The following is a 23,915-nucleotide window of genomic DNA, read 5'->3' as shown; positions in this document are numbered from 1 at the left end:
GTGAGCAATATATAAACTTATAATCTTTATAATTTATAATTATATAAAAATTATATAAATTTTTAATTTTTAATTTAATTTAATAAATAATTTAATAAATTGATTATTTATCAATTAATATATATATATTAATTATATAAATAACTACTTAATTTATAATTTTATTTAAATAGTTAATTAATTTTATACAAGCAATTAACGAAAAATAATAAATATAAATAAAAAAATAGAAGACAATTCTAATTATTTAATTATAATTATGAAAATTATGTAATAAAGTTAAAATAATTAATAATAAAAATTTATAATATAGGATTAATAGTATAGATAAAAAAATCTATAAATAATGTGAATGAAAATGAAGAAGTATTATAGTTTTGTCAAAAAAAATTAATAAATAATAATTTTGTTAATGCAGAAATCCATTCTCACATGCTCCATCCATCTTTTCTTGTATCTTTCTAATTCAAAATGATGTAAATTAGTGGGTAGGGATGGATGGACAATATCCTTTTTTTTCATCTATTATTTTTAAAATTTTTTAAATCAAATAATGGATGGAGGCCATCCATCTTTTCAACCCAAAAGATCCTGTCTCTCATGAATCCAACGAAATATAGGATAAACATCATAGCGATGGGGTGAATCAAGGAGTCATCTTTTCTTCCTCTCTTAATTCTTTTAAAAAATTATCTTTTTGTAAATTTAATAAAGCTAGATTAGAATCAGATCGATCAGATTTGAACTAGATCAAGTCAGGTCAAAACTTTATAATAGGAGTTTTACATCAATGATCCAAGTCATTGAATATAATCTACTACATCAAAACTACTTGTACATAAAAAAATTTATATGATTTGGAGATTTCCAACCTATACATCAAGTAGTTAAATATTAGACAGCATAAATAAAATTAAATTAGATATATTTTTTGATCATTTAATATAGAATCTTTAAATTATTTAATTTTTAATATATAAATAATTTTAAAATAGTAGATCATATTAAATAATTTAAATTATTAATATAAATTTTTTTATTATCTAATTTTGATATAATCGAATTTAAGTTTAAATTCGATTAATGTTATCCAAGTCTGTCCCAATTTAATGTATATGACAAGGGTAAACGAAGTCTCCATTATATATACGGGTTATTATGCATATGGGTTCGGGTGGTAGCTTTCGCGTGAGAGGATGATCGATCGTTATCTCGCGTTGGATCGTGCCTCGCACAGCTTTCAAAAGCACTCCGAAGGTCTTTATTTATTTATTTATTTATGTTTGATCCATCTGCACAGATCTCCGGTGGAAAAGGGTCAATCATTCTTTGGACCCTTGCTCTGGACCCTTGCTCAAAACAAAGGAGGCACTTGACAAAGTGCCTTTCCCACCACAGCAAGACCCGTGTTGGCAGGAGCTAAAGAAAGGGGTGGTTGGGTTGAGAGGGAGAGGGCGATGGAGAGGAAAGTGGTGGTGGTTTGCGTCGCGGTGGGTCTTCTGGGGCTTCTCTCCGCTGCGCTGGGCTTTGCTGCGGAGGGGACAAGGATCAAGGTGAGCCAAATCTCTTCTTTTTAAGACCAAAAAGAGTCAGGTGATCGACGTTTGATGTTTCTTATGTAACAATAAGTTCCTTCTTGAATAGTTCATTTGGATGGTTACTTTTGGCTGCTCCAGAAGCTTAAAATTATTGGATTTCACGCTGTCTTTTTGGACTTCTAAATGGCTCTCTCTTGGAAGGTGGTTTTGTTCCTACACTCGTTTGAAAGTTGTTATTTCTGGATATGGTTTGAATCTGTGATGAGGTTTAGCTGATTGCTATGGTGTTTGAGTTGCTGATTAAGTTTAGATGGCTAGGTTTTTAACGAAAATGGATTAATTTCCTTGGGGACATCCATTTGTTCCTCGTGGGTTTTAGACTCTAGATATGGACATTCATTCGGGTTTTGATGGGCTTGGGAACCTGTTGCAGATGTTCCTTTTCATTTTTTTACCCTATCAAATCCCTCCTCTTATGTCTGATTACTACTTTACATGTCAAAGGTCAAGCTGTTCCATTCGAAGGTTGGCAAAATTTGGCTACAAATATGGGTTCTAATCACCAAGAAAAATCTCTGATGGTCATGTTAGTTTTGCTATTCAGTTAGCTCAGTTTTTAAAATTTTTGAGAAATCAAGGAATCTTTTTGGAGCATTAATCCGTTTTTCCTTCTGTTTAGCCTTCTTCAATAAGGGGTATCTAATCCTTTTATTGGTATACTTGATTCCGTGGTAATTTTTCTGCTATTATCAAAAACTTCTTTTTCTGTTCTGGTTAGCACTTTCTATGCTAAAGTCCTGGTTCTTTTTCCAGATTTTTTTTTCTTGATCATAAACATGAATTCTAGTCATGATAATAGTTAGTTCCGTTCCATAATGGTTATTCTATCTTTTTCATTCTGAAAGTTTTTTTTTTTTTTTTCCGAACATTTTTGGGCATCTTTATGGGAGATGAATTTAAATATCTTTCTTAAAAACTGATCAAGGGACTCATCTTGCCAAGATAAGAAACTGTGGTAGATATGGTTGCAAGATCTCGAAGAAACTTCTTAGTTGAATCCAGAGGTGTGTGTCATGAAAATGGATGTTCAGAGTGAGCAGAGGCTAATGCTGGCTTGAAGAGGTGCCTATGCTGGTTGATGGAAGAAAACAGAAAAAAGTTTGGGAGTGCATATTGGCTTTCATTAAGGTAGGCATTAGAAGGAACTAAGATACCCAAGGTTTTCATTCAAACAAAGAGGGAAGCATCGTGAAATAGCACAACTTTAAAATGAATAATGTTAGAAGGTCTTACCCATTGCCAAGGAGTTGTGAATTGTTGGCATGCCCCATGGTAGGTGGGGACTGGTGCAAACCATGAGATTTTTGTGATTTGCAATAGGATTTATATAAAGCAATGATTCTCTTGTACCACATTGGATGCCAATGGGGTAGAGAGATTTTTGGTAATAAGTTTGGGCCTTGTAGCATTTTGCAAATTAAAATTCTTATCAAGGTGAAGGAATTAAGGGCCTGAGAAAATAATAACGTTGTGTTTACCCTCAGAAATAACCAAAGTGCTAGCCAAAACATGTGGCAAGGAACATGGGCCATTCTTGACTGTAATGAACATGCTTATGGGATCTTTAAGCAACAATTTGAATGTCTGACACACACTCATGAGATATGGTGAAGGTGGTAACCTTTGCATGAGGAGACATGGCCACTAAATACAGGTAGCGACATGGCCACTAAATACAGGTAGTGTGGCTAGGGAAGCCATGTCGCAGTTGGTTTTGGGGCAAACCATGTTATGAAATAGAAGGCCCTAGGCCCTTGATGCCTTAGACCAAAGAATGACCAACCAAGGAATGATGGGTGGTAGTCATTTGAGTATTAGAGCAACATAGGAAATGACCTTAGGGATCAAAGAGTTTCTTTGTCTGTGAAGACATGGATATTTGGGTGCATCTCTTTAGTCTCTGGTATATCTTGACTTGATATCAAATGGGCCAACTATGGAATGATATGATGGATGCGCAATGAAGGAGAAAGATGTCAAATGAATTAAAGCCCCTATCACTAAGATCATTGTGTTTATGCAAGAGATGCCATGGTTTATCTATCAAAAGCACAAAAGACATAGTGATGCGGGATCATGTCTTTCAAAAATAGAACACTTATCAATGCTTGTTTGTTGACTTGACACCACATCATCCAGATTTATCTGAACCCCCTAAAGCGAACGTTCAACTTGCTTTTTGGTCTATGAATGGTGACCAGTTCAGCATTGTTCCTTAGGAGTGGAGATCCAACTTGCTTCCATTTGTCACCACCTCTTGTAAGCAATCCCTTGTAGTGGATGTCCAGCTTACTCCAGTGTTCATCTTTCAGTACCCTCTCTTGCTGAAAGCATTTACGGCAATGGAGGTTTACCTTTGTATCTTTTCATTTTTCCCATAACTAGAAATAATAAAAAGAAAAATATTATCTCTTTACCCTTTTTTTTTTTAAGATTTGATCTCTTTTTTTTTTTTTTTTAAGATTTGAGACCAGTTGCTTGACGAAAAATTGTGAAATTCCCTTTCAAGGAAAAATAACATGCAAAGCTTGGTCAATCAATGAACCAGTTGATGACTGATGCTGTAAGTGATTGGGGGGAGCTGACTTGACATGCCACACACTCAATCACAGCCAACATGCATGTTAAACTGTCCTCTTAATGGGAGAAACTATATGTTAAGCTTTTTGGATAAAGACGAAAAAAGGGTAAGGGAGAATACAAATGATCATTTAAGATCATTTCTTTGAATAACAAAACTTGGAAATTGCTAAAGAAGCATAGAGAATAAGTTGGCTGATAGTACCATCTTGAAGATACTAATTTGAATGAAGTGAATTAGCATGAGCTTATTTCTGCCTTCTACCTTAAATATGCTTATGAAGTTCTTAATTTGGGTTTATGTTTTGGTTTTGCCCTAGAAATGGCTGCCAGGTTTATTATATGATTTTTTTTTTCTATATATATGGCATGAACTCAGATGCCAGGGGAAATGAAAGTGTGGATACTAGGATAAAGAAATGCTAGATTGGTTAATGAAAGTCTGTTCAAGGTATGCAGGGTTGCCATTGAAAATGCACAGAAGAACAAAACAAGAGAGTTTCGTTATGGAGAAAGTAGAATATGGAAAGATCAGAAGTCAGAACCCTAACTAGCTATAGTAAAGTTGGGGGAGGGAAAGCATTGGCTTTGGAAGGACTAAATCGAACATTCAGCCTTCGCTGGATGATAAAACAAGAGAATGGTAAGGGAGATTTTTCCATACTATTAGTAGTATGAAATTATTAATAGTTAATGTTTTTAAAAATAATTTAAGTGTAGATACCCGGTAAAAAAGGAACTATAATAAATTGGTCAAAAACTACATGTCTACTGTCTTCCAAAAATTTGGCAAGTTATGGTAGATAATTATGTTCATATCTCATAAAATAAGAATTCAGAAAGAAGAACCTGCTATAATGTGGTTCAGGAAACTGCTAGGGACAGTAGAGAGGCATATGTAGATAATTTTGATTATTCTCCTGATTTGAAGAGATGCTTTAGGCCTTTCGAGGCTATCCAAGGCCCTAATGATCACAAATCTGGAGTCTGACAGAGAAAAGTTGGCATAGTCATTGATGGAGTGGTGACATGTGGGTTGATATTTGGGGATAATGGTACTAGGGCAAGGTGCAAGTTTAAGGTTTACAAAACTAGTACCGTGACCTGTACTTGTCTAGTACTGGGTTAGTATGGTACAGTAATGTGTCGATATACGGTATGCACACCAGTGTTGATCATGTGCTGCTTCACCTAATCTAGGTTATGCTCTAGATTTAGAGAGAGAGGTTGAGAAGGAGAGAGGAAGGGAGAAGGGGTCCGGCTTCGTACCAGAGGCTATTGGTCCTGAAGATGATGGTAGTGGTGGCTTTGATGGAGGAGCTTGTGGCCGCCATAGGTGTTGGTGAGGTCTTGCATGGCGGCGAGTGAGAGAGAGAGAGAGAGAGAGAGGCATGGAGATTCATAGAGTAGAGGTCATTGGCAAGGTCCACCCATGGTGGTGAGAGCGAGTGACTGAGAGAGAGAAGTTAGGAATTATGGACTAAATGGAGAATTGAAAGGGTTTTTTATAAACCCGAATTTGTTCGACCAGCCGAATGGTTGAACTTCTTGGAATCGAGTGGAATTGGCAGTTCTGCTTGATTCGAAGTGGTTCAGGCTGGTTCGCATTGAGTCTCGAATCAAACCTGCAAGCTGACTTGATTCTACACTAGTTCAGTTCCATATGCCCTAAACCAAGTGGCTTGGCTTGGTCCAGAAACATTGGCATGGTGGATTAGTTGCTAGGGTAGGAGGACAAAGAGGGAGATAAGTAGATGGGAAAGGGGAGAGGAGGCAGATGAGAAGGCAGGTTGTGGAGAGGATTGGAGGAAAGGAGAAAGAGGAGGATGAGACAAGGAGAATGGAATTCAAAAAGATGGGAACTTGGATTAACAAGAGCTTTTTCTATAATATAGCCCAGGATATATGCTTCTTTTTTAATTATTTTTAGATTATTTATCAATATTTTTTCATTGATGTACCAAGATTCATGCCATGCCACATTTTTGGATTTGTATGTCTCATGCCTTATAGAAGATACTACCTTAGAGATACTAGTCTTCATACACATTGATACAATAACTTCATTAACTGTATTACCAAATCCACCTATTATATTTTTGTCTTTTTTGTGCATAAGTTAAATTTGTAAGTGGTCATGACATAGTATATTTTGCATCATTTAAGATTCGCCATCTTAGTACCGGACTCTGTATCAGTACCATCCTATTATATTGTCGGTACATGGTTCTATGTGATATAGTGGTGTCGGTACACGGTGGTACTTTGTATCAATATGGTAAGGTATTGGGGCGGTATGGCAAACCTTGGCCTTAGCCGACATATTGAGTTGTCAGCAAGTTATGCTTGCTGGACCCATACATGAACAATGGAGCCAAAAAATCAGGTTCAGGTGGGTTGAAAGGTGGCTGGATTGAAATTTGCTGGATGTAGCACCTGGTGGGTGTGATGTCATTCTTATTTCTTAGAGAAAGGGAGGGGGTATGGAAAATTATATATAAATCCTGCTTTTTGGGGCCTGTATTTTTTCATCACCCAGGTTTAGACAAAGCATAATGGTCTTCTTAGTTACCCAAATTAGCCTTCCTAGAATAGTAGGAGTTTATTTTATTTTAATGGATTGAGGATCTGAGTGACATGTTCCTTGACCTTTCAGGTTTAATGAAATTGGCTCCAAGCCTACAACATTAAACTCTAAGTGAATTAGATTTAGTGGAGCTGGTGTCAGCTAGAAGGAAATATTGTTCTAATTACATAGACTAGAAAATGAAATTATGGCCAGAAGCTTGGATATGGAGAATGTTCGTATCCTTCATATTCTTGATAAACATAGTTAGGAGAGGTTAATATCACCAGGGAAGAATAGTCAAAAAGATGCTGGGAAAAGAATTATAGGACTGAGTAATTTGTTGGTGGTAAAATGAGGGTGCGATGATTTGTCTAATCCCAAACTCCTTTGGTGGTAGGCTTTTGTGTGTACAAGGATTATATAGAAAAATTGTTCAAACTATCACAAACAGTGCTGCGCCTATGAAAAGAAAAACCGCACAAATTTATTTGATTCATCTCCCAAATTGCTGGTTACAAATGACAAAGTAGCCTTCTTTTATAAGCCAAGTAAATGGGTTGGTAACAACTACATTAAGGGGCTGTTAATAAATTAATATTTCAAAATTCAAAAGCTAAAACTCCAATATGGTAACTTCTAACTTGTTCCAACTTTAAGAAATCTAAAGCATCTTCTCCTTTATTTCTCTAACCTCAGCTTTAAACATCATAAATACTTCATCTCCAAAGAAGATCAAACACTCATATAAAGCTCTAGGTTGGAAGATATTAATGCCAGTTAAGCTTCAGGTTTTAATCTTAACAACAACAATCTCTTCTCAAACCTGAAGCATCATCATTGCAAGTACTAAATCTCTTGAGTGTGTCAACAAGAGCACCTTGATGAATGTATCTGCTACCTGCTCCTTCGTATTTATAGTACTCCAAATGAGGAACTGGAACGTAGTGTCAATGTGCTTGCATATCCAATGCTGCAACAGTTCTTTGCAAGTTGAATTTGTGACTTGTCCACATATGTGATAGTTAATATTTCTTGTGGTGATATACCTCTTGTAGGTACAGATGGCAATGCTTCAACCGTTTAATCCATTTAACTTGATTCAACTTGCTATAGGTCAGGTTAGGAGTTACCTGTTTAATAAAATGATCAGGTTTGGGTCTGGAATTTTGATCTGTGGAATAAATAGGTTGGATTTGGGTTGATAGATCTTTGACCTGACCTATATTCGTGCCAACCTCTAGCTAGTCCAACCCGACCCAACTGCCAACTCTTCTGGCAGGAGATTCCTGAGTCATATTGCTTCCTGCTATTGCCACATGCTTTGGTTTGCTTGTAAACAAAGCCATAATACCCTGCTTTTTGGAGGTCCATTGCAAGGCTATGGATATCATATATACAATATAACTAGTGGTGCGTTCGCTTTCATCGTCTTTCATCTGGATCACCTCCCTAATCATTCCTAAGCGTAATGTTTAGATTCTTCGTTATGGTAATAAAATAGGTCAAGATAAAGATTGCTTTTATGTGCCTTAAAGATCTTCTCTACCTAGAGCAAATATGATGCTTTCATGGATTGGGGGACACACTTTAAAGTTTGGTTTTTTGCCTTGTGTAGATGCTTGGGTACTTGAACTCTTCATGATAGATGACACTCTTTGACACTTCAAATTGAAGAAAACAATGTCATCATGGATACATGTCAACTTATGGCATTTTCACCTAGTAGTTTTCAAGTGTAAGGAACATCAGGAAAACAATTTGTTGATTCTTTCAAATTACAAATCAATTGGTTCACTATACTATTAAATATTGATTATGTGCACAAATTTGCACATATTTATAGGCACATTACGTAATATAGGTGTGCCCCTATATTTGATTTTTTGAAGGTTCCCATCTCCAACTCTTCTGAACACTTCGACACTTGATGCCCTAATCATCTATTCTGGTGGCATTGCTTACAAGCCCAAAGCCATGAAGTGTATCAACCTTGTGATAGTGAAGTACCTTTAACTCCTCACTAGACTCTTAAGTAGAGTTGGATCCAAGGACGGTGGAACTATCCCGAACCATCAGATTTGGGATGTATTGAGCCATACGAGCGGCGGATTGGGATAGTTCTACGGTTCCTGCCTTCAAATGAGAAATTGATGAATGAGGGGGAGAAGGTGAAGGAAAGAGAGGAAAAGAGAGAGATGGAGGGAGAGGAAGGGAAGGTGGTAGTGGCTGCCAACTTCACTTAAAAGTTTGGGAAAAAATAAATAAATGAAATCCGTAGTGGCTGCCAATTTCACTTAAAAAAAATTCAAACAAAAAGGGGCCAAAGTCCTTGTTTCCTTTCGAAACAGTGGCTCACACCTGTTCTAACGCATGTAAGAGGGAGGGCTTTGAAAGCCCTCTCCCCTCCCTCCCCTAGCCTTGTTCTGGCAGCCCTTGCTCACCGCCGCCTCGAAGCCCTCTCTCCTCCCTCCCCTAGCCTTGCTCTGGCAGCCCTTGCTCACCACCGCCCTCGCCCTCTATCTCACTCCCTTCCTCTCTCTCTCCGTCTCCATCTCCCTCTCCCTCCTGCTCTTTCTCTCTTTTCCTCTCTTTCCTTCTCCCCCTCCCTCCACCTCTCTCTCTGCTGTCCTCTCCTACTCCCTCCCTCTCTTTTTCTCTTTTCCTCTTTCCTCTCTCTCTCCCTTCCTTGCTAGTTTTCCTATCGGTTCATGCCGGAATGGTATGGCATGGGTCATATTGTACCATACCACTAGCCTACCAGTAGGGGTGCCGGTTTTGGTGCTGTGGGCCTTGGTTGGATGATCTATAGATTTGTGGCTTTGCTTTATCTACATAGCTTTATGCTTAGTGATGAAGTTGTGCTCATTGCATTACAGTCTTGCATCCTAAACTTTTCCAAGATCTTTGTATATTTTTCGATCTATAAAACATATCTAAATATCATTTTACCTTAATGTTGAGGAAGTAGGACACCAATCCATAGTCACTCATCTTGAAATCCTTGAACAAGACTTGTTTAAATTCATCAAGCATCTTTTCGTCATGAACAATTGTCAACATAGAGACGTGGTTAATAATTCTTCATCTTGGTTCTTTATGTTGATTGCATGAACCTGTTTGCTTTGAGGTAGCTGTAGATGAATTCATATAGGGTTTGCTTGAGCCGTTACATCATGCTTCAGCCACCAGCCATTTCTCTTCATATTATTCACAACTACAAAAAATTGTGAAAAGTAATTAGAATATACTTTCTTCCTACTCCAAACTTAGGTTGTAAGGTCTACGAGGTGCTGTCTTGACATGATCCACTCCGTTGTAGATGGTGCCCAGAATTTCTCAGACTCACTAGATGTTGCTTTAGTGACCTTCTTGGATGCTGCTTTATTCAACCCTTGATGGAGTTGGTATAAGGCTTCCTATGGCACTTTGTTTCTCTGCTATGTATGCAGCCTCCTGCTTAGCAGTAGGGTCAGTGTGGCTAATACTTACAATCTCCTGAAGATCTTGACTCCCTAATAATGCTCTGATCTGGATTGCTGATTTGCTATTGTTGAGCTTTGCAACTTTGCGAGTTGGGGCTGGATAAGGTTTGAGTTTGTCTCTTCAAAATGTAGGGGTACAAGTGGATTTGGGTGATGTAGAAAAAGTAAGTAATGGCTGTATATGGAAATTTTATTTTCTCAAAATGTATCCTAATTTTTGGTCTAATTCTTCTTTTGATGATCGATTCAACCTTTGATAAAAAAGATAGACCTTGGTTCTATTTCATCTCTTCAACAAATTTAGTAATAAGCATAACGGCCCTATTGTTCCGATGTAGAGAAGAACCTATCATTAGCTTTTTTGGAAAATTTCTAAATGAACAATTTCAAAGAAATCTTTCAATTTCTTATGTTACTATATTCAACTCTATGTATTTCTCTATCCATAGAATACATTGAATATACAGAAATGGCTATAACAGAGTTCCTGTTGTTCGTATTAACAGCTGCTCTAGGAGGAATGTTTTTATGTGGTGCTAACAATTTAATAACCATCTTTGTAGCTCCATAATGTTTTAGTTTATGTTCCTACCTATTATCTAGATATACCAAGAGAGGTGTATGGTCTAATGAGGCTACTACGAAATATTTACTTATAGGTGGGGCAAGCTCTTCAATTCTGGTCCCGCCCCAATAGGGAAATCTCAATTTAGTGGGTCTTTTGATACAATCAAATAGATTGCCATAAGGGCGCCATATTCTAGGAGCCCAAACTATATGATTGAATAAATCCTCTTGAATAATTTTTCTAAATTAGAAGTTTAAATTAATTGAATAATTAAAGAAGTTCTATTTGTTCAATGAATTTCTCCTCCCCTAACCCTTTCATTTTGTTTGTCTGCTACTTCTTATGAATCTAAACAAAGGAGTTCCAATAGATCCAGAAAGCAAGGAATAGTAATCTTTGACGAACAAGAGAAAAAATCATTATTATTTCGATACAAGATGACACATGAAAAAGGCCAAAAGTAATGAGGTTTCCAATGGTCCTAAGAGTTTCAGGGCTTGCTGTCTTGATTTGGGAAACCGAGCAGTTCTGAATTGGATCCTATTTAAAGAGGAAAAAGAAAGTTTGTGCATTAGCCTAGGGTTTCTGGGAAGTTTCAAAACAATGGCAAAAAGTTTTAGGGTTTTAAGGATGTCAAATCAGGTGAACTTGCAGGAACTGATCAATTTTCAAGTTCAAGGAGATTATAAGAAGTGAAAAGAAGGTGCTTTGCATCAAATCAAGCTTTGATTACAGCAGAAATCTGATTCTACTCTGCAAAAGTCTAGCAGTCAAGTGAAAAAACAGTAGGAAAACTAAGAAATGAAACTGAGAAGGATGAGACTTTACTATATCTGATTCTAGTATTATGTGGAAATTAATCTATAGTGCATATAATTCAGTGAAGAAGAAGAAGAATAAAAGCTGAAATATATCAGGAAGGATAAAGCTAGCACAAAAAGAATAAATAAAGAGAAATAAGAGAAAAATACAAAAAACAATAAGAGAAGAGAAGGAATCGAAACCCTACCAGAACTTTTCTTATTTCTAGATCATATCTCATGTACAATGTTTGGATGCATAAAGCGGACAACAAATAAAGTGAATTACTGTCCTATTTTTAGAGTCTGACTTCTATAATCTGTGGACCCTATTGGACTTTACTAATTAGATGAAGCAAACTAATAACAAAAATTAAGTTGGTCCTACTGATGATAGAAGTTACTCTGCTAATTCATGGATAAACAACGCTGTTTCATAAATAATCACAATATAGAGGCAGAACAAGTCCAAAAGAGTGCAAACTTTAGGGTGCACAAGATCAGGTATTTTTTAGTTCAAATGGTACATTTTATCTAGTGTCTCATAGCTTAGAAAAGGAAAGGAAAACAACAATAGAATGCTCACCTCTTGCATGTGACTCAGTGATAGAGGGATTGGAAGGTGCCACGGGGTTGACTCCTCAAAACCTCACTTTTTTTGATGCTTGAAACCCGAGCTGGGGAACAATGACTTTGGAGACAGAACAACAAAAGAAGAACCTTGAAAGATCCTTAAGTCTCAAAAGTCAAACCTCTTGCCTAACCCTACCTAACACTTCATGTCTCTTTTCCAATAACCTTGCAGAACCAAACTACCATTACAAATAAGACTAGGAGATAGAAATGACACAAAATCTATACCAAAGAAGTCTTGACAAAATTGGGAGACCAAAATGACGGATACACCATGATTGAATAGACCGTTAGGACATATTCTACTTTGACTCTGACTCTCACGATAGTATTAACAACTATACATCTATTTATAATTATTATTTTGCTTCGTAAGGAGAAAAAAAGTGAGGGGCTTTAGCTGTGCATCACTATTTATGTTGCAGTGTTAACTGTGCTAAAAATATATATTTCCCTTGGGCCATTAAAAAAAGATCTTCGGAACTATCTATAAAGTCAATAAATACAGAAGACAGGATACTAGTTTAAATCTAAAGCATTGAAGCAGCTGCTAGGCTTCTAGTTGCTCCTTCAAAGCATCGATTGGATGGATGTGGTCGAGCACACCTTTATAAACCGGTGATCATATGATTTTAGCCCTCTACTTGGTTCAATGATCAAAAAATCATCTGGATTGGTTCTTCCATTCATTGCATCCCCTCCATTAGTCCATAAAAACCTCTGTTCAGCAACAATTTCAGCACTAGGCTTGGTTTTGCTGCCTACTAGATTTATTGGTGGTAGAATGATGGTGTGGTGATATGCCTCCCAAACACCTCTAATGGGGGGTTTTGATGAGTACAAGGTGGCTATTATAATAGATAAATTACAATCCTCATTTGAGAATTACATACAAAAGTAGCTCAACTAGACAAGGTTTGTTGTACCAACTCATACCATCTTATATTACCAACATGTTGTATCAATGGTGTACCAATATAATACTGAGGTTTGGTTCAATATATGAGTTTAACTAATCCATACTAGTTTGAACATTGTGGAACTACCTTGTACAACACAATTTTGGGTGGTACCATGGTTAGGAGTGAGAAAAAGGTGTTAGGAGCTTGTCTTAATATGGGTTGCATACTGTATTATACTGACTATACTGTACCAAAGTGGCAACATATTAGTACAGTTTCTGGTATTGATTTTGTGAACCTTGCAAGTCAGCCTATCACTCCAACCCACAAATATAGTACCTGAACCTGGAGTTGACCTGACACTGACCTGAACTCAACAATGAATGGGTTGGTTATGGAATCAAAATCAAACTTCTTGAAATTTTTGAGATGGGTTTGAGTTTGAGGTTTTCATACTTGATCCCAAGGATGGTCAAACCATCTCGAAGTGGTTGATTATTAGTATGAAACAGCCCTTCATTTTGGTTGAGGATGGTTTATTTATTGGTTTGATTCATCTCCCCATTGGCTCATTGTATTTCTCGCTCTCTCTTGAAGCTTCTGGCTTGACTCCATTCTCTCTCAAAGCTTTCGGCTCATCTTCTCATGCTCTCCACTCTCACCCTGTCATCCTCTCTTCTAGCACCTCGGGATTGGGCCTCATTAATGGTGATGTTCCTTCCTTCTAGGGTTTGCTTGATTATCCTCTTAATGGCATCCATTGTCGGCTGCTTATTCCTGAAGGTCAGGGATGTGAAGCCCCTTGTCCTCTCCATCTCCCGATTGAAGATGATCTGCACCAAACAAACCACAATGCATTAGATCTGAGATTAGGAACATTGGATTCGAGGATCTTTTGGGCTGGATCAAGGGATCATGGCCTCGGGTTCGAGGTAGGCATTGTTTATAGCTAGGTGAGCTGATCTCTTTCTATCCTCTCTTCTTTCTTGCCCTCTTCCTCTCCCTCTTGTTTCTGATAAGTGCTCTTCATCGACTGCTTGTTCTTGAAGGTCACGTATTCGAAGCCCCTCAACTTTTCCTGTCCCTTGATGATGATGATCTGCACTAAAAAATAACCAAGTCAAATATGAGATCAAGACACACAAAAAGCATGGCTTCAAGGATCTTTCTGGGTTGGATCAAGGGACCAGGACCTTGGGTTCGAGAGTCTCACGACCCTCTTGAGGGAGAAAGCATCCATGGCCCAAGTGAGCTAATCTCTCTCTCTCTACCCTTTCCTTCCTCTCCCCCTCTCCCTCTCCCTCTTTCTCCCCTATGCATTAGGTTAGTTTCGTAAGTGCTAGTATATCAAATCAGTCATTGGTCAATATGGTCTCTGGCACCCGTTGTGTATCTTGATTGACCTAACTGGAATCAACCGAAACCTGTAAAAATTACCCAATTTATTACATATGTTAAAACATACATACATATGCATGTACATACATTGTACATACTTGCATACACATGTATACTCACATAAATATATTCATACATATATAATATTAGTTTTATTTATGTTTTAAATAAGAAGTAAAAAGCAACGATATTTTAGAACTTGTTTGGGAATTTACACTTGATGTCAAGTAAAGTGTATCTTTTCAATTGTTAGCCCATTATTGTAAATAGTTAACCATTAGGTGCTTGTTGATCATGATTTAACTTTTGTGGTATGTATTGGATGTTTATGAACTTCTCAAAGTATAGATTATTTAGCTTGATTAACTCTTCAAGATATAATACTTGATACCTGATATGTGCCTAGACCCGGCTTCCATCTAACTAAACTTGATGCACATTTATTACTCGAACCCGAACTGATCTTTCAATGGATTGGGCATTGAACAAAACTTAGGCCCAAATCTCGATGCGTATGTGTCTAGGTTTGGTAAAACTTGGACCCAACCCGACCTGATAACACCTCTAAGATCAACCAAACACAAAAAAGGCTGGTCCCTTTAAAGAGAAAAAATCATCCAAGCCTTCTATATTTCTCTTAGAATTCACTCTGCAGATGGTGAAGTACCTCTCCTTTTATATAGGCCAAGGAAATTAGTTATTCATATCTATATTGAGGGGATATTACTAAAGTATTTTATGTTTGATGAGCTAAAACTCAGATGCAGTAACCTCTAACTTGTTTTGGCTGTGTGAAAGCTTAGATTGCATGGGTTCAGATAGGGTGTCGGGCGTGGAGATCTGTCTAAGAGTGTCATGAAGTGTCCCCTAGGACCCCTATCCATATTCCTAACAAATCAAAAGATCCAAAAATTGGAGTATAAATTTAGCTCTTCATATCCGTATTCAAAGAAGGTCAAGTGCCCTTGCTACCATATATATTCAGGTTTCAAGCTATTAACTCCATTGAAGCTTAGGTTTGAAGCTTTGGCCCCTGCATGATTAACATAAAGGCAAGCAACAACAATAAAAAAAGGCCACAAAAGAGGGACAATGTGGGAGGATTATATTTTTAGGTGGAAAATATATTCTTCATGCTCTTAATCAATCGGTGATATAAACACCAAGGAAGTAGAGGTTGAGATTAGGATTTTCTAGAGAGGAATATTCATTAGAGATACTAAGCATGAAGCATGGAAGTGGAGTAATTAACTTGGAGACAAGTTCCCAAGAAAATGTTTTAACTTAAAATTTTAGTAGGAAAGTTGAAAGAAGGAAAACTTGGAGAAAAATAGTTCTATAGAAGTATGATAAAAGAATTTCCTTAATTTCTTTTAGTAGATTGTAGAACTCGAGATTGAATCCGAAAGGTATTTCAAGTTGATTTTATTTGGTGACGAGTTAAGAAGTTGGACAAGATCTAACTCTTTACCATTTGCAAGGTAAATGATGAGATGTCTTCGAGGTCAATTCTTGTACCTTTTTTTTTTGAATGTAGATGTAATAAGGATTTTAGTGATGCTTTTTCACAACCAAGTGACATGACATTTCTAATGGTGGTATACAATATACTTCATTGATGTTTTTGAATCGAAAATGCATGTCCCTCAACAATGCTTAACTAATAAAGTTTTGTAAATCTCGGTATCCAGTTTCATATAACTGTGGTGTTTTCTTCTTGGGAGATCTATTATGGATGATTTGTTAAATGACATGCTAATAATTGTCTCCTTATGAGAAAACATGAAGATGACTTCAAGGCGATGAGATTTTTTGATAAATTGACCTTATGGATGATCGCTTACAATCATTACATATGGCTAGATTTGTGAATGTTGTGAATAATTGTCTTCTTATATTCCTTTTCCTTGAAATACCCAGGTATCAAGGCTGTGAAAAAAAGGTCTTGTTGAGAAGAAAGAAAAATAGAGAAAATAATTTCAATTACAGAAGTTTTTCTTCCAATGTATGGGTCAAAATTTAAATACAATGAGCTACAAAAAAAGATAAGTATGGATATACAAAAGTAGTAAACAACTATACAATAAAAGATGAAAAATCATAGAAAAAATATTCAAAGATAGTACTGCTGATTGTGATAAATTTTTTTAATAGATTTTCTTATTTAGATTTTTTTATTTGCTGATATCATAGTTGACATTTGATTGTCGAGATCTTGACTTGATTCTATTCTTCTTTGGCTTGATTCTATGAGATCATTATGATTTTTGTCTTATTCTGTCAGATTTGCTTGATATTCGTGGGATTCTAACAATTTTCCAACACTTCCCCTCAAGTTGGTGCGTGGATGTCAAGTAAGCTCAACTTGCTAATAAGAAAATTGAAAAAACGAGAGGATAGTCCTTTGGTAAGTAAGTCGGCCGTTTGTTGCGAAGTGCAGATAAACGGCATGCAAATAACTCCAGTTTCAAGCTTCTCCTTGATAAAGTATCAATCAACCTCCACACGTTTGGTGTGGTCATGCTGAACTGGATTATGGGCAATACTTATTGCAGCCTTATTATCGCAGTACAGCTTCATAGGCAGATTTACAGGAAGATGTAATTCACCTAGAATTTACTACAACCAAAGTAGCTCACAAACACTTTGCCATGGTTCTGTATTCGGCTTCAGCACTGCTCCTAGATACAATATTTTGCTTTTTGCTCCTCCAAGTAATCAGATTCCCTCAAACATAAGTACAATAGCTAGTGGTGAATTTTCGATCAGTAGAAAAACCTGCCCAATCAGCATCCGTAAAAGCCTTTATATTCCTCTGAGAATGTTTTTGAAAAAACAAACCCTTCCCAAGGAAACTTTTCAAGTATCGCCAGATCTTATAAACTGCATCAAGATGTGCTTTCTAAGGAGAATGCATAAACTGACTTACTCTATTCACAGCAAATGCAATGTTAGGTCTTGTGTGAGATAAGTAAATCAGCTTCCCCACTAGTCTTTGATATCTGAAAGTGTCAACCGCCTCGTCTTTTTCACTGTCCCCCAATTTGAAATTAGAATCAATGGGAGTATCTGCAGGTCTACACCCACTCATTTCAGTTTTTTTGAGGAGATCAAGAATGTACTTCCTCTGATTCACAATTAACTCCTTTTGAGAGCGAGCAACTTCCATTCCAAAAAAATATTTGATCGGTCTCAAGTTTTTGATTTCAAACTCCTTAGCCAAGCTACTCTTCGATCATTCTATCTCAGCAACATCATCACCGGTTAGGATGATATCATGCACATACACAATGAGAACAGTAATTTTTTTGCTCTCTCCATGCTTATAGAGCATAGTATGGTCTGATTGTGCTTGGCAATATCCTTGATTTTTCACCGATCTAGTGAATTTGTCGAACCAGGCCTGTGGAGATTGTTTAAAGCCATATAAAAACTTCTTGAGTGTACAAACTCGAGACCCAAACTCTGTAGCAAAGTCAGGAGGTGCAGCCATATAAACTTTCTCATCCAAATCTCCATTCAAGAATACATTTTTAATGTCCAACTGCTGTAATGGCCTATCGAGGTTAATGGCTAATGAGGACAACACCCTAACAGTGTTTAGTTTGGCCACAAGTGCAAAGGTCTCTATGTAGTCAGTACCATAGGTTTGTGTAAACCCCTTTGCCACTAATCTCACTTTATATCTTTTAAGAGAGCCATCAGATTTTTATTTAATAGTGAACACCCACTTATAACCTATTGTCTTCTTTTCTCTAGGAAGATCTACTACTTCCCAAGTCCTATTCTTCTCAAGTGCCGGTATCTCTTTTAACATGGCTTTCCTCCACTCTGAAACTCGTACAGCATTCTGCACAGTTGTTGGAATCTCCACAAGAGAAAGGTGAGAGAAAAAAGCTGAAAAAGATGGTGATAGATTAGTATAGGACACATATTTGGATATTGAGTAGTTAGTACATGTTCTAATACCCTTACGAACAGCAATGGGAAGATTTAATTCATTGGGTATAATTGGAGAATTGGTATTGGAATCAGAATTAGAATTAGAATTACCTAAAGAATCTCGGTCTAGCTTTGGTTTAGACTCATGACTATGAAGAGAAGCCTCGGACTCCTTTCTTTGAAGACATCCTTTCTAGAGTGAACTTTTCCAAAGCGCCTATCTATGTTTACTTCTCTTTCATTCTGATCATGAACATGTGTTGGGACTACAAGTGAACCTTCAAGTTCTTCATTATTTAAAACATTTGAAGGGTTTTTATCAATGTGTTGTAGAATTTTCACTTTTAGCTTCATTTTGCTGATTTGGATTTTTGTTTTCAACAATAATTTCATTCTCGGATGTAAGTGTAGGGACATCCATACGATGGAGAACAAAGAAAAAAATGAATTCATTTTCAAATATATTAGAATTTCTCACATGTTCTTTCTCTCTTCTGCTGAAGATGAGAATTAAAATATGGAGTTTGTTCAAAAAAGAAGACATCCATTGTTACAAAATTTTTTTTTGAAATGGGGTCATGGCACTTATACCCTTTTTGGTTAGGTGCATATCCCACAAATACACACTTAATGACCCTCGGATCAAGTTTTCCATGATTTTGATCATGATTATGGATATAAACCGTGTAACCGATCAGTTGAATAGGCAGACCAGAGGGTATTCGAGAGGTAGAAAATTTTTTTGTGAAAACATACAAGGGAGTTTTAAAATTCAGAATCTTTAAGGGCATGTGATTAATAAGATGTGTGGCTGTAAGAATTGCTTCACCCCAAAGAAGTTAGGAACATCAGTTGCAAAAAGAAGGGCTCTAGCAATTTTTAAAAGGTGTCTATTTTTTCTTTCCACAATCTCATTTTGTTGTGGGGTATTAGTACAAGAACTTTGGTGAACAATATCCTTTTCCAAGAAAAACTATCCTAAAGTTGAATTAAAAAATTTTCTACCATTGTCACTTAGAAAAATCTGAATTTTTTTGTTAAATTGAGTATGAATCATAGAGAAAATTTTTAAAAATTTTAGCAACTTCAGATTTTTTTTTTTTAATAAGTATACCCAACTAATTCTAGTATGGTTATCAATGAAAGATCCAAATCATTTTTTTCTGAAACTATAGGAATCCTTGAGGGTCCCCACACGTCATTGTGAATAATGAAAAAAGTTGTGTTGGCCTACATGGTTGGGGGAAAAATAGCCCTATATAATTTTGCCAAAATGCAAATTTCACATTTAAATGAAGATGGATTTTTATTCAAAAATAAATTTGGATACAAATATTTTAAATGGTGAAAACTCGGGTGGCCTAATTTATAGTGCCACAACATTATTTCATGATCAGTAGAAAAAACAACACTCTAAACAGGTACCCTGAACAAGTTTATCAGATCGTGATCCATCTTCAAGGAAATAAAGTTCTTTTTCTCTAGCAATACCAATCGTCCTCTCTGTTGTCAGATCTTGAAATTCACAGTGAGAATGATGAAAATTAGCACGACAATTCAGATCATAGGTAAGTTTACTGATGGACAATAAATTACAGGATAATTTGAGAACATGAAGGACATTATGGAGGGTCAGTGTAGGTGAGATCATGACCGAAATCTTCCAGGCAATTGTCAAAAAAGATCCATCAACAACCTTGATTTTTTGATTGCCTGCATAGGGACTATAAGATGAAAACAATTGAGAGCAACTAGTCATATGATCTGTTGTCCAAGATCAATAATTCAAGGACTCTGAAAATCAAGAGAGGTATTGAATGACATAATTGAGTTACCTTGGCGGGCTAGAGAATAAGGAGTGGTGGAGAATTGTGAAGATTTAAACAACCGATATAGTTGCTCCAGTTGTTCTTTCGTGAAGTTGGCCGAGTCAGATTCGATCGATTGCTCTCGAATATTATCAGTGGTGGTTTGAAGAGCTCTCCCATTGGGCTTCTTCTGGTTAGGAGGCTTGCCGTGAAGGTGCCTGCAAGTCTCCCGAGTATGCCCTAGCTTCCTGCAATGGTCACACCATGGCCGTTTTTTTTCTCCTTCTGCCTTTGGGTTTCGGATTGCAAGGGCTGAACTTTCAGCTCCAGGAGTAACACGAGTTGAGGATGAATGAAGCATAATCTTCCTTCGGCTCTCTTCTACTCGGATCTCAGAGAACACTTTCCTAATAGAGGGCAGTGGCTCTCGACTGAAGATTCTCTCCTTTGACTCATCAAATTTCTCATTCACACCAAGTCAAGAACATATACATCCTATCAGCATCTTCACCCTTTTTGTATCTTGCACATTCTTCGGGATCCTTTAACTCAACTGTGCGATATAGATCCAACTCCTGCCACAGTGTTACCATTTCATTGTAGTAGGTGGTAACATCTCGATCTCCTTGTATCGATCACCATAGTTTGAACTTCAACTCGAAGATTTGGAAATAATTTTTTCGATCAGAATATCTCCTTAACAGTATCCAGATTTCTTTCGTTGTTGAGAGAAATAGATAGGTCTTTGCAATGGTCGGCTCCATGGAATTGAGAAGCCATGTCATAACCATTGCATTCTCCATCGTCCAAGTCTGAAAATTGAGATCAGTTTCAGTGGGCTCTTTGACACTATCTGTCAGATATCCAAACTTGGCCCGATCTTTTGACGGCCAACTTGACCGATTGCGATCATTCCAAGTAATTTGTACCATTTAGTTTTGTGTGAATGGTAAGTGGAAGAGTAGATCCAACAGAATAATCTACCTTGGAAGGTGTGCCGGTGATAGTATTACTCTCTGTTGTGGCTCCGAATGTGGAGTCTCCTTTTTCTCCGATTGATCCCATCATCGCTATTTTCACCATCTTAGATCAAGAAATATTGCTGAACCAAGATCTGATTGCAATAGAGAAAATAGATCGGAGATGATCAGTAGCAGATCAGAAATTGACAAAGGCTGGACAATGGCTGGCCTGCGGCAAGGGAGCCCCTTTCAGGGCTTGTCAGTAGTGGTAGGATGTTTTTGAGAGTGGTTGGCAGCTATGGTGTACGGCTAGGGTTGGTCGGCTCTGATACCGTGTAAAAAAAAGGTCTTGTTGAGAAGAAAAAAAAATGGAGGAAATAATTTAAATTACAGAAGTTATTTTTCTTCCAATGTATGGGTCAAAATTTAAATACAATGAGCCATAAAAAAAAGATAAGTATGGATATATAAAAAATAGTAAATAACTATACAATAAAAGGTGAGAAATCATAGAAAAAATATTTAAATATAGTACTGCTGATTGTGATAAATTTTTTTGATAGATTTTCTTGTTTAGATTTTTTTATTTGCTGAGATCATAGTTGATCTTTGATTGTCGAGATCTTGGCTTGATTCTCTCCTTTTTTGGCTTGATTCTTGAGATCATTATGATTTGTCTTATTCTGTCAGATTTGCTTGATATTTGTGGGATTCTAACAATCTTCCAACAAAGGCAATCGATCCTCTTTCTCCATGGTTATATACATTTATTATTGGAGATCTGTTTGAATTGATAAATCAAATTAAATGTCTTGTTATTAGCAATGATCTTTAGTATTTTTATAAAAAAATTTACTTAGAATTTCTCTACACGTATAAAACCAAAGTGTTACTTATTAATATGGCTCTAGTATTTTGTATAGAAGGTAGTTGAAGGATTGTAAAATCCTTTATATAAAGGGATGTACTTGAGTCATTTTGGATCAAGAGGATTGAAGGAATTTGAAACAAAATTAAAGTTCTCTTCTTCTAATAGGTCTACTCTCTTTATATCTTGAGAGAAATACTACAAATTCTCCTCTTTATCCACGTTGACAAAGTGGTATCAGAGCCCTTTTGAGAGAGATGGCAAGTAGGTTGCAACTTCAAGTACCTCACCTCATCAATGACAAAATATGAGAATTGGAGCCTTCAGATGAAGGCGCTGTTCAGCTTCCATGACATTCGAGAAGTGGTGGAGAGAGGTTATGAGGAGCCTTAAGATGAAACAAATGCCACCGCAGACCAAGCTTTCAGGAAGTTGAGGAAGGATAAGAAGGTGCTCTTCTTCATATATTAAGCCTTAGATGAAGCAAACTTCAAGAAGATTGCAGGCGCCACTACCTCCAAACAAGCTTGGGAGATCCTTGAGAGTGCCTATAAAGGCATAGAAAAAGTGAAGAAGGTTCGGTTCAAAACACTGAGCCAAATTTGAAGCCTTGCAGATAAAAAAGTCTGAAACCATTGTGGACTATTTCACCTGAGTTCTTTCTGTGGTGAACCAATTAAGGAGGAATGGCGAGAAATTGGAGGATGTTCGTGTAGTCAAAAAAATTCTATGCTCGATGAATGACAAGTTCGAGCATGTTGTTGTGGCCATCGAAGAATCAAAAGACCCAGAATCTATGTCTATAATTGAGCTTATGGGCTCATTGACAGTATATGAGCAATGGAAAAATAAGAAGCAAGATACTATTGATCAAGTCCTCCGGTCAAAATTGTTTTTGAATAACAGAAAAGAAGCTTCTAAAAGCGATGAGAGTCCAAGTGACCGAGGTCGAGGTTGTGGATGTGGCCGTGGCTGTGGAGGATGAAGAAGATATGAAAGAAAGAAGTCAAAGCCCAAATGGTGGACAAGGGAGAGGAGAAACAACAGGCTGAAGGTACAATAAATTTAAAGTTCATTGTTATGTTTGCAAAAAATATGGCCATTATGCTTTTGAATGTTATTATAACAAAGATAATCAAATAAAGAGAAAGCCAACTTTGTTGAAAAGAAAGAAGAACAAGATTTTCTCTTGTTGATAGCTTACACAGAAGATAAAGCCAGCAAGTATGATAGTTGGTACTTGGACACGGGAGCAAATAACCATATGTGCGGCCATAAAAGCATATTTGTGGAGCTAGACGAGTCGATTGAAACTCAAATCTATTTTGGTGACTCTTCAAAATTTCTGATGAAAGGCAAAGGTAAAATCCTTATTCGTCTTAAAGATGGAAGCCACCAATTTATTATTGATATTTATTGTGTCGGACATGAAAATAAATATATTAAGCCTGGGTCAATTATTAGAGAAAGGTCAATCTGTCTCGAGGTCAGACTTAGCTGGAGTTGGGCGGTGACTGCAAGTCGAGGACGACCAAGTGACGGCAGCAGGACCTGCAAAAAAGTTTTCGAGCGGAAGTGATTCTGGTGGGGATCCTCCGACGCTCAAGTTAAAATCCTGATAACAGAGAGAGGGCGATTGGGTATTATTAGTGTTTTCGTATCTCCGGAGGTCTTCTGTTTTTCGCCTTTTACTGTCGATGGCCATAACTGTTTGGGGGTGATAATTGGGGTTAATTCTGATTGGTTCGGCTGCATCATGGCGAGATTTGGGACTGAGAATGTCGGGGCGTGGTGGATACTCCTTA

The 23,915-nt window shown here is 36.9% G+C and overlaps 2 protein-coding genes across 4 annotated transcripts in view; one reads left to right on the top strand and one right to left on the bottom strand.

Annotated features, from left to right (window-relative positions):
- The first annotated feature begins 1,343 nt into the window (after window positions 1-1,343).
- LOC105061326 (protein DESIGUAL 2) overlaps window positions 1,344-23,915 on the top strand; it is a 44,036-nt gene continuing 21,464 nt past the window's right edge. Inside the window, exon 1 of one of the 2 annotated variants that reach the window (XM_010945334.4) lies at window positions 1,344-1,553. In XM_010945334.4, the coding sequence (XP_010943636.1) occupies window positions 1,458-1,553 (96 nt within the window). In that variant the 5' untranslated portion in view covers window positions 1,344-1,457. Of the gene's footprint in view, window positions 1,554-14,355; window positions 14,380-23,915 lie in introns of those variants that run through there. The other variant, XM_073246690.1, reaches the window with a different exon arrangement.
- Window positions 13,337-23,915, bottom strand: part of LOC105061328 (cell division cycle 20.2, cofactor of APC complex) — a 56,747-nt gene continuing 46,168 nt past the window's right edge. For both annotated transcript variants that reach the window (XM_073246681.1, XM_073246684.1), the window contains one exon: window positions 13,337-14,231. The gene's annotated coding sequence lies outside the window, so the exon portion shown is untranslated. The remainder of the gene's footprint in view (window positions 14,232-23,915) is intronic.

This window comes from Elaeis guineensis, chromosome 12, assembly GCF_000442705.2.
Source record: "Elaeis guineensis isolate ETL-2024a chromosome 12, EG11, whole genome shotgun sequence".
NCBI lineage: Eukaryota > Viridiplantae > Streptophyta > Magnoliopsida > Arecales > Arecaceae > Elaeis > Elaeis guineensis.
Note: the sequence above shows the minus strand (reverse complement) of the source record. Positions and strands in the feature narration are given on the sequence as shown.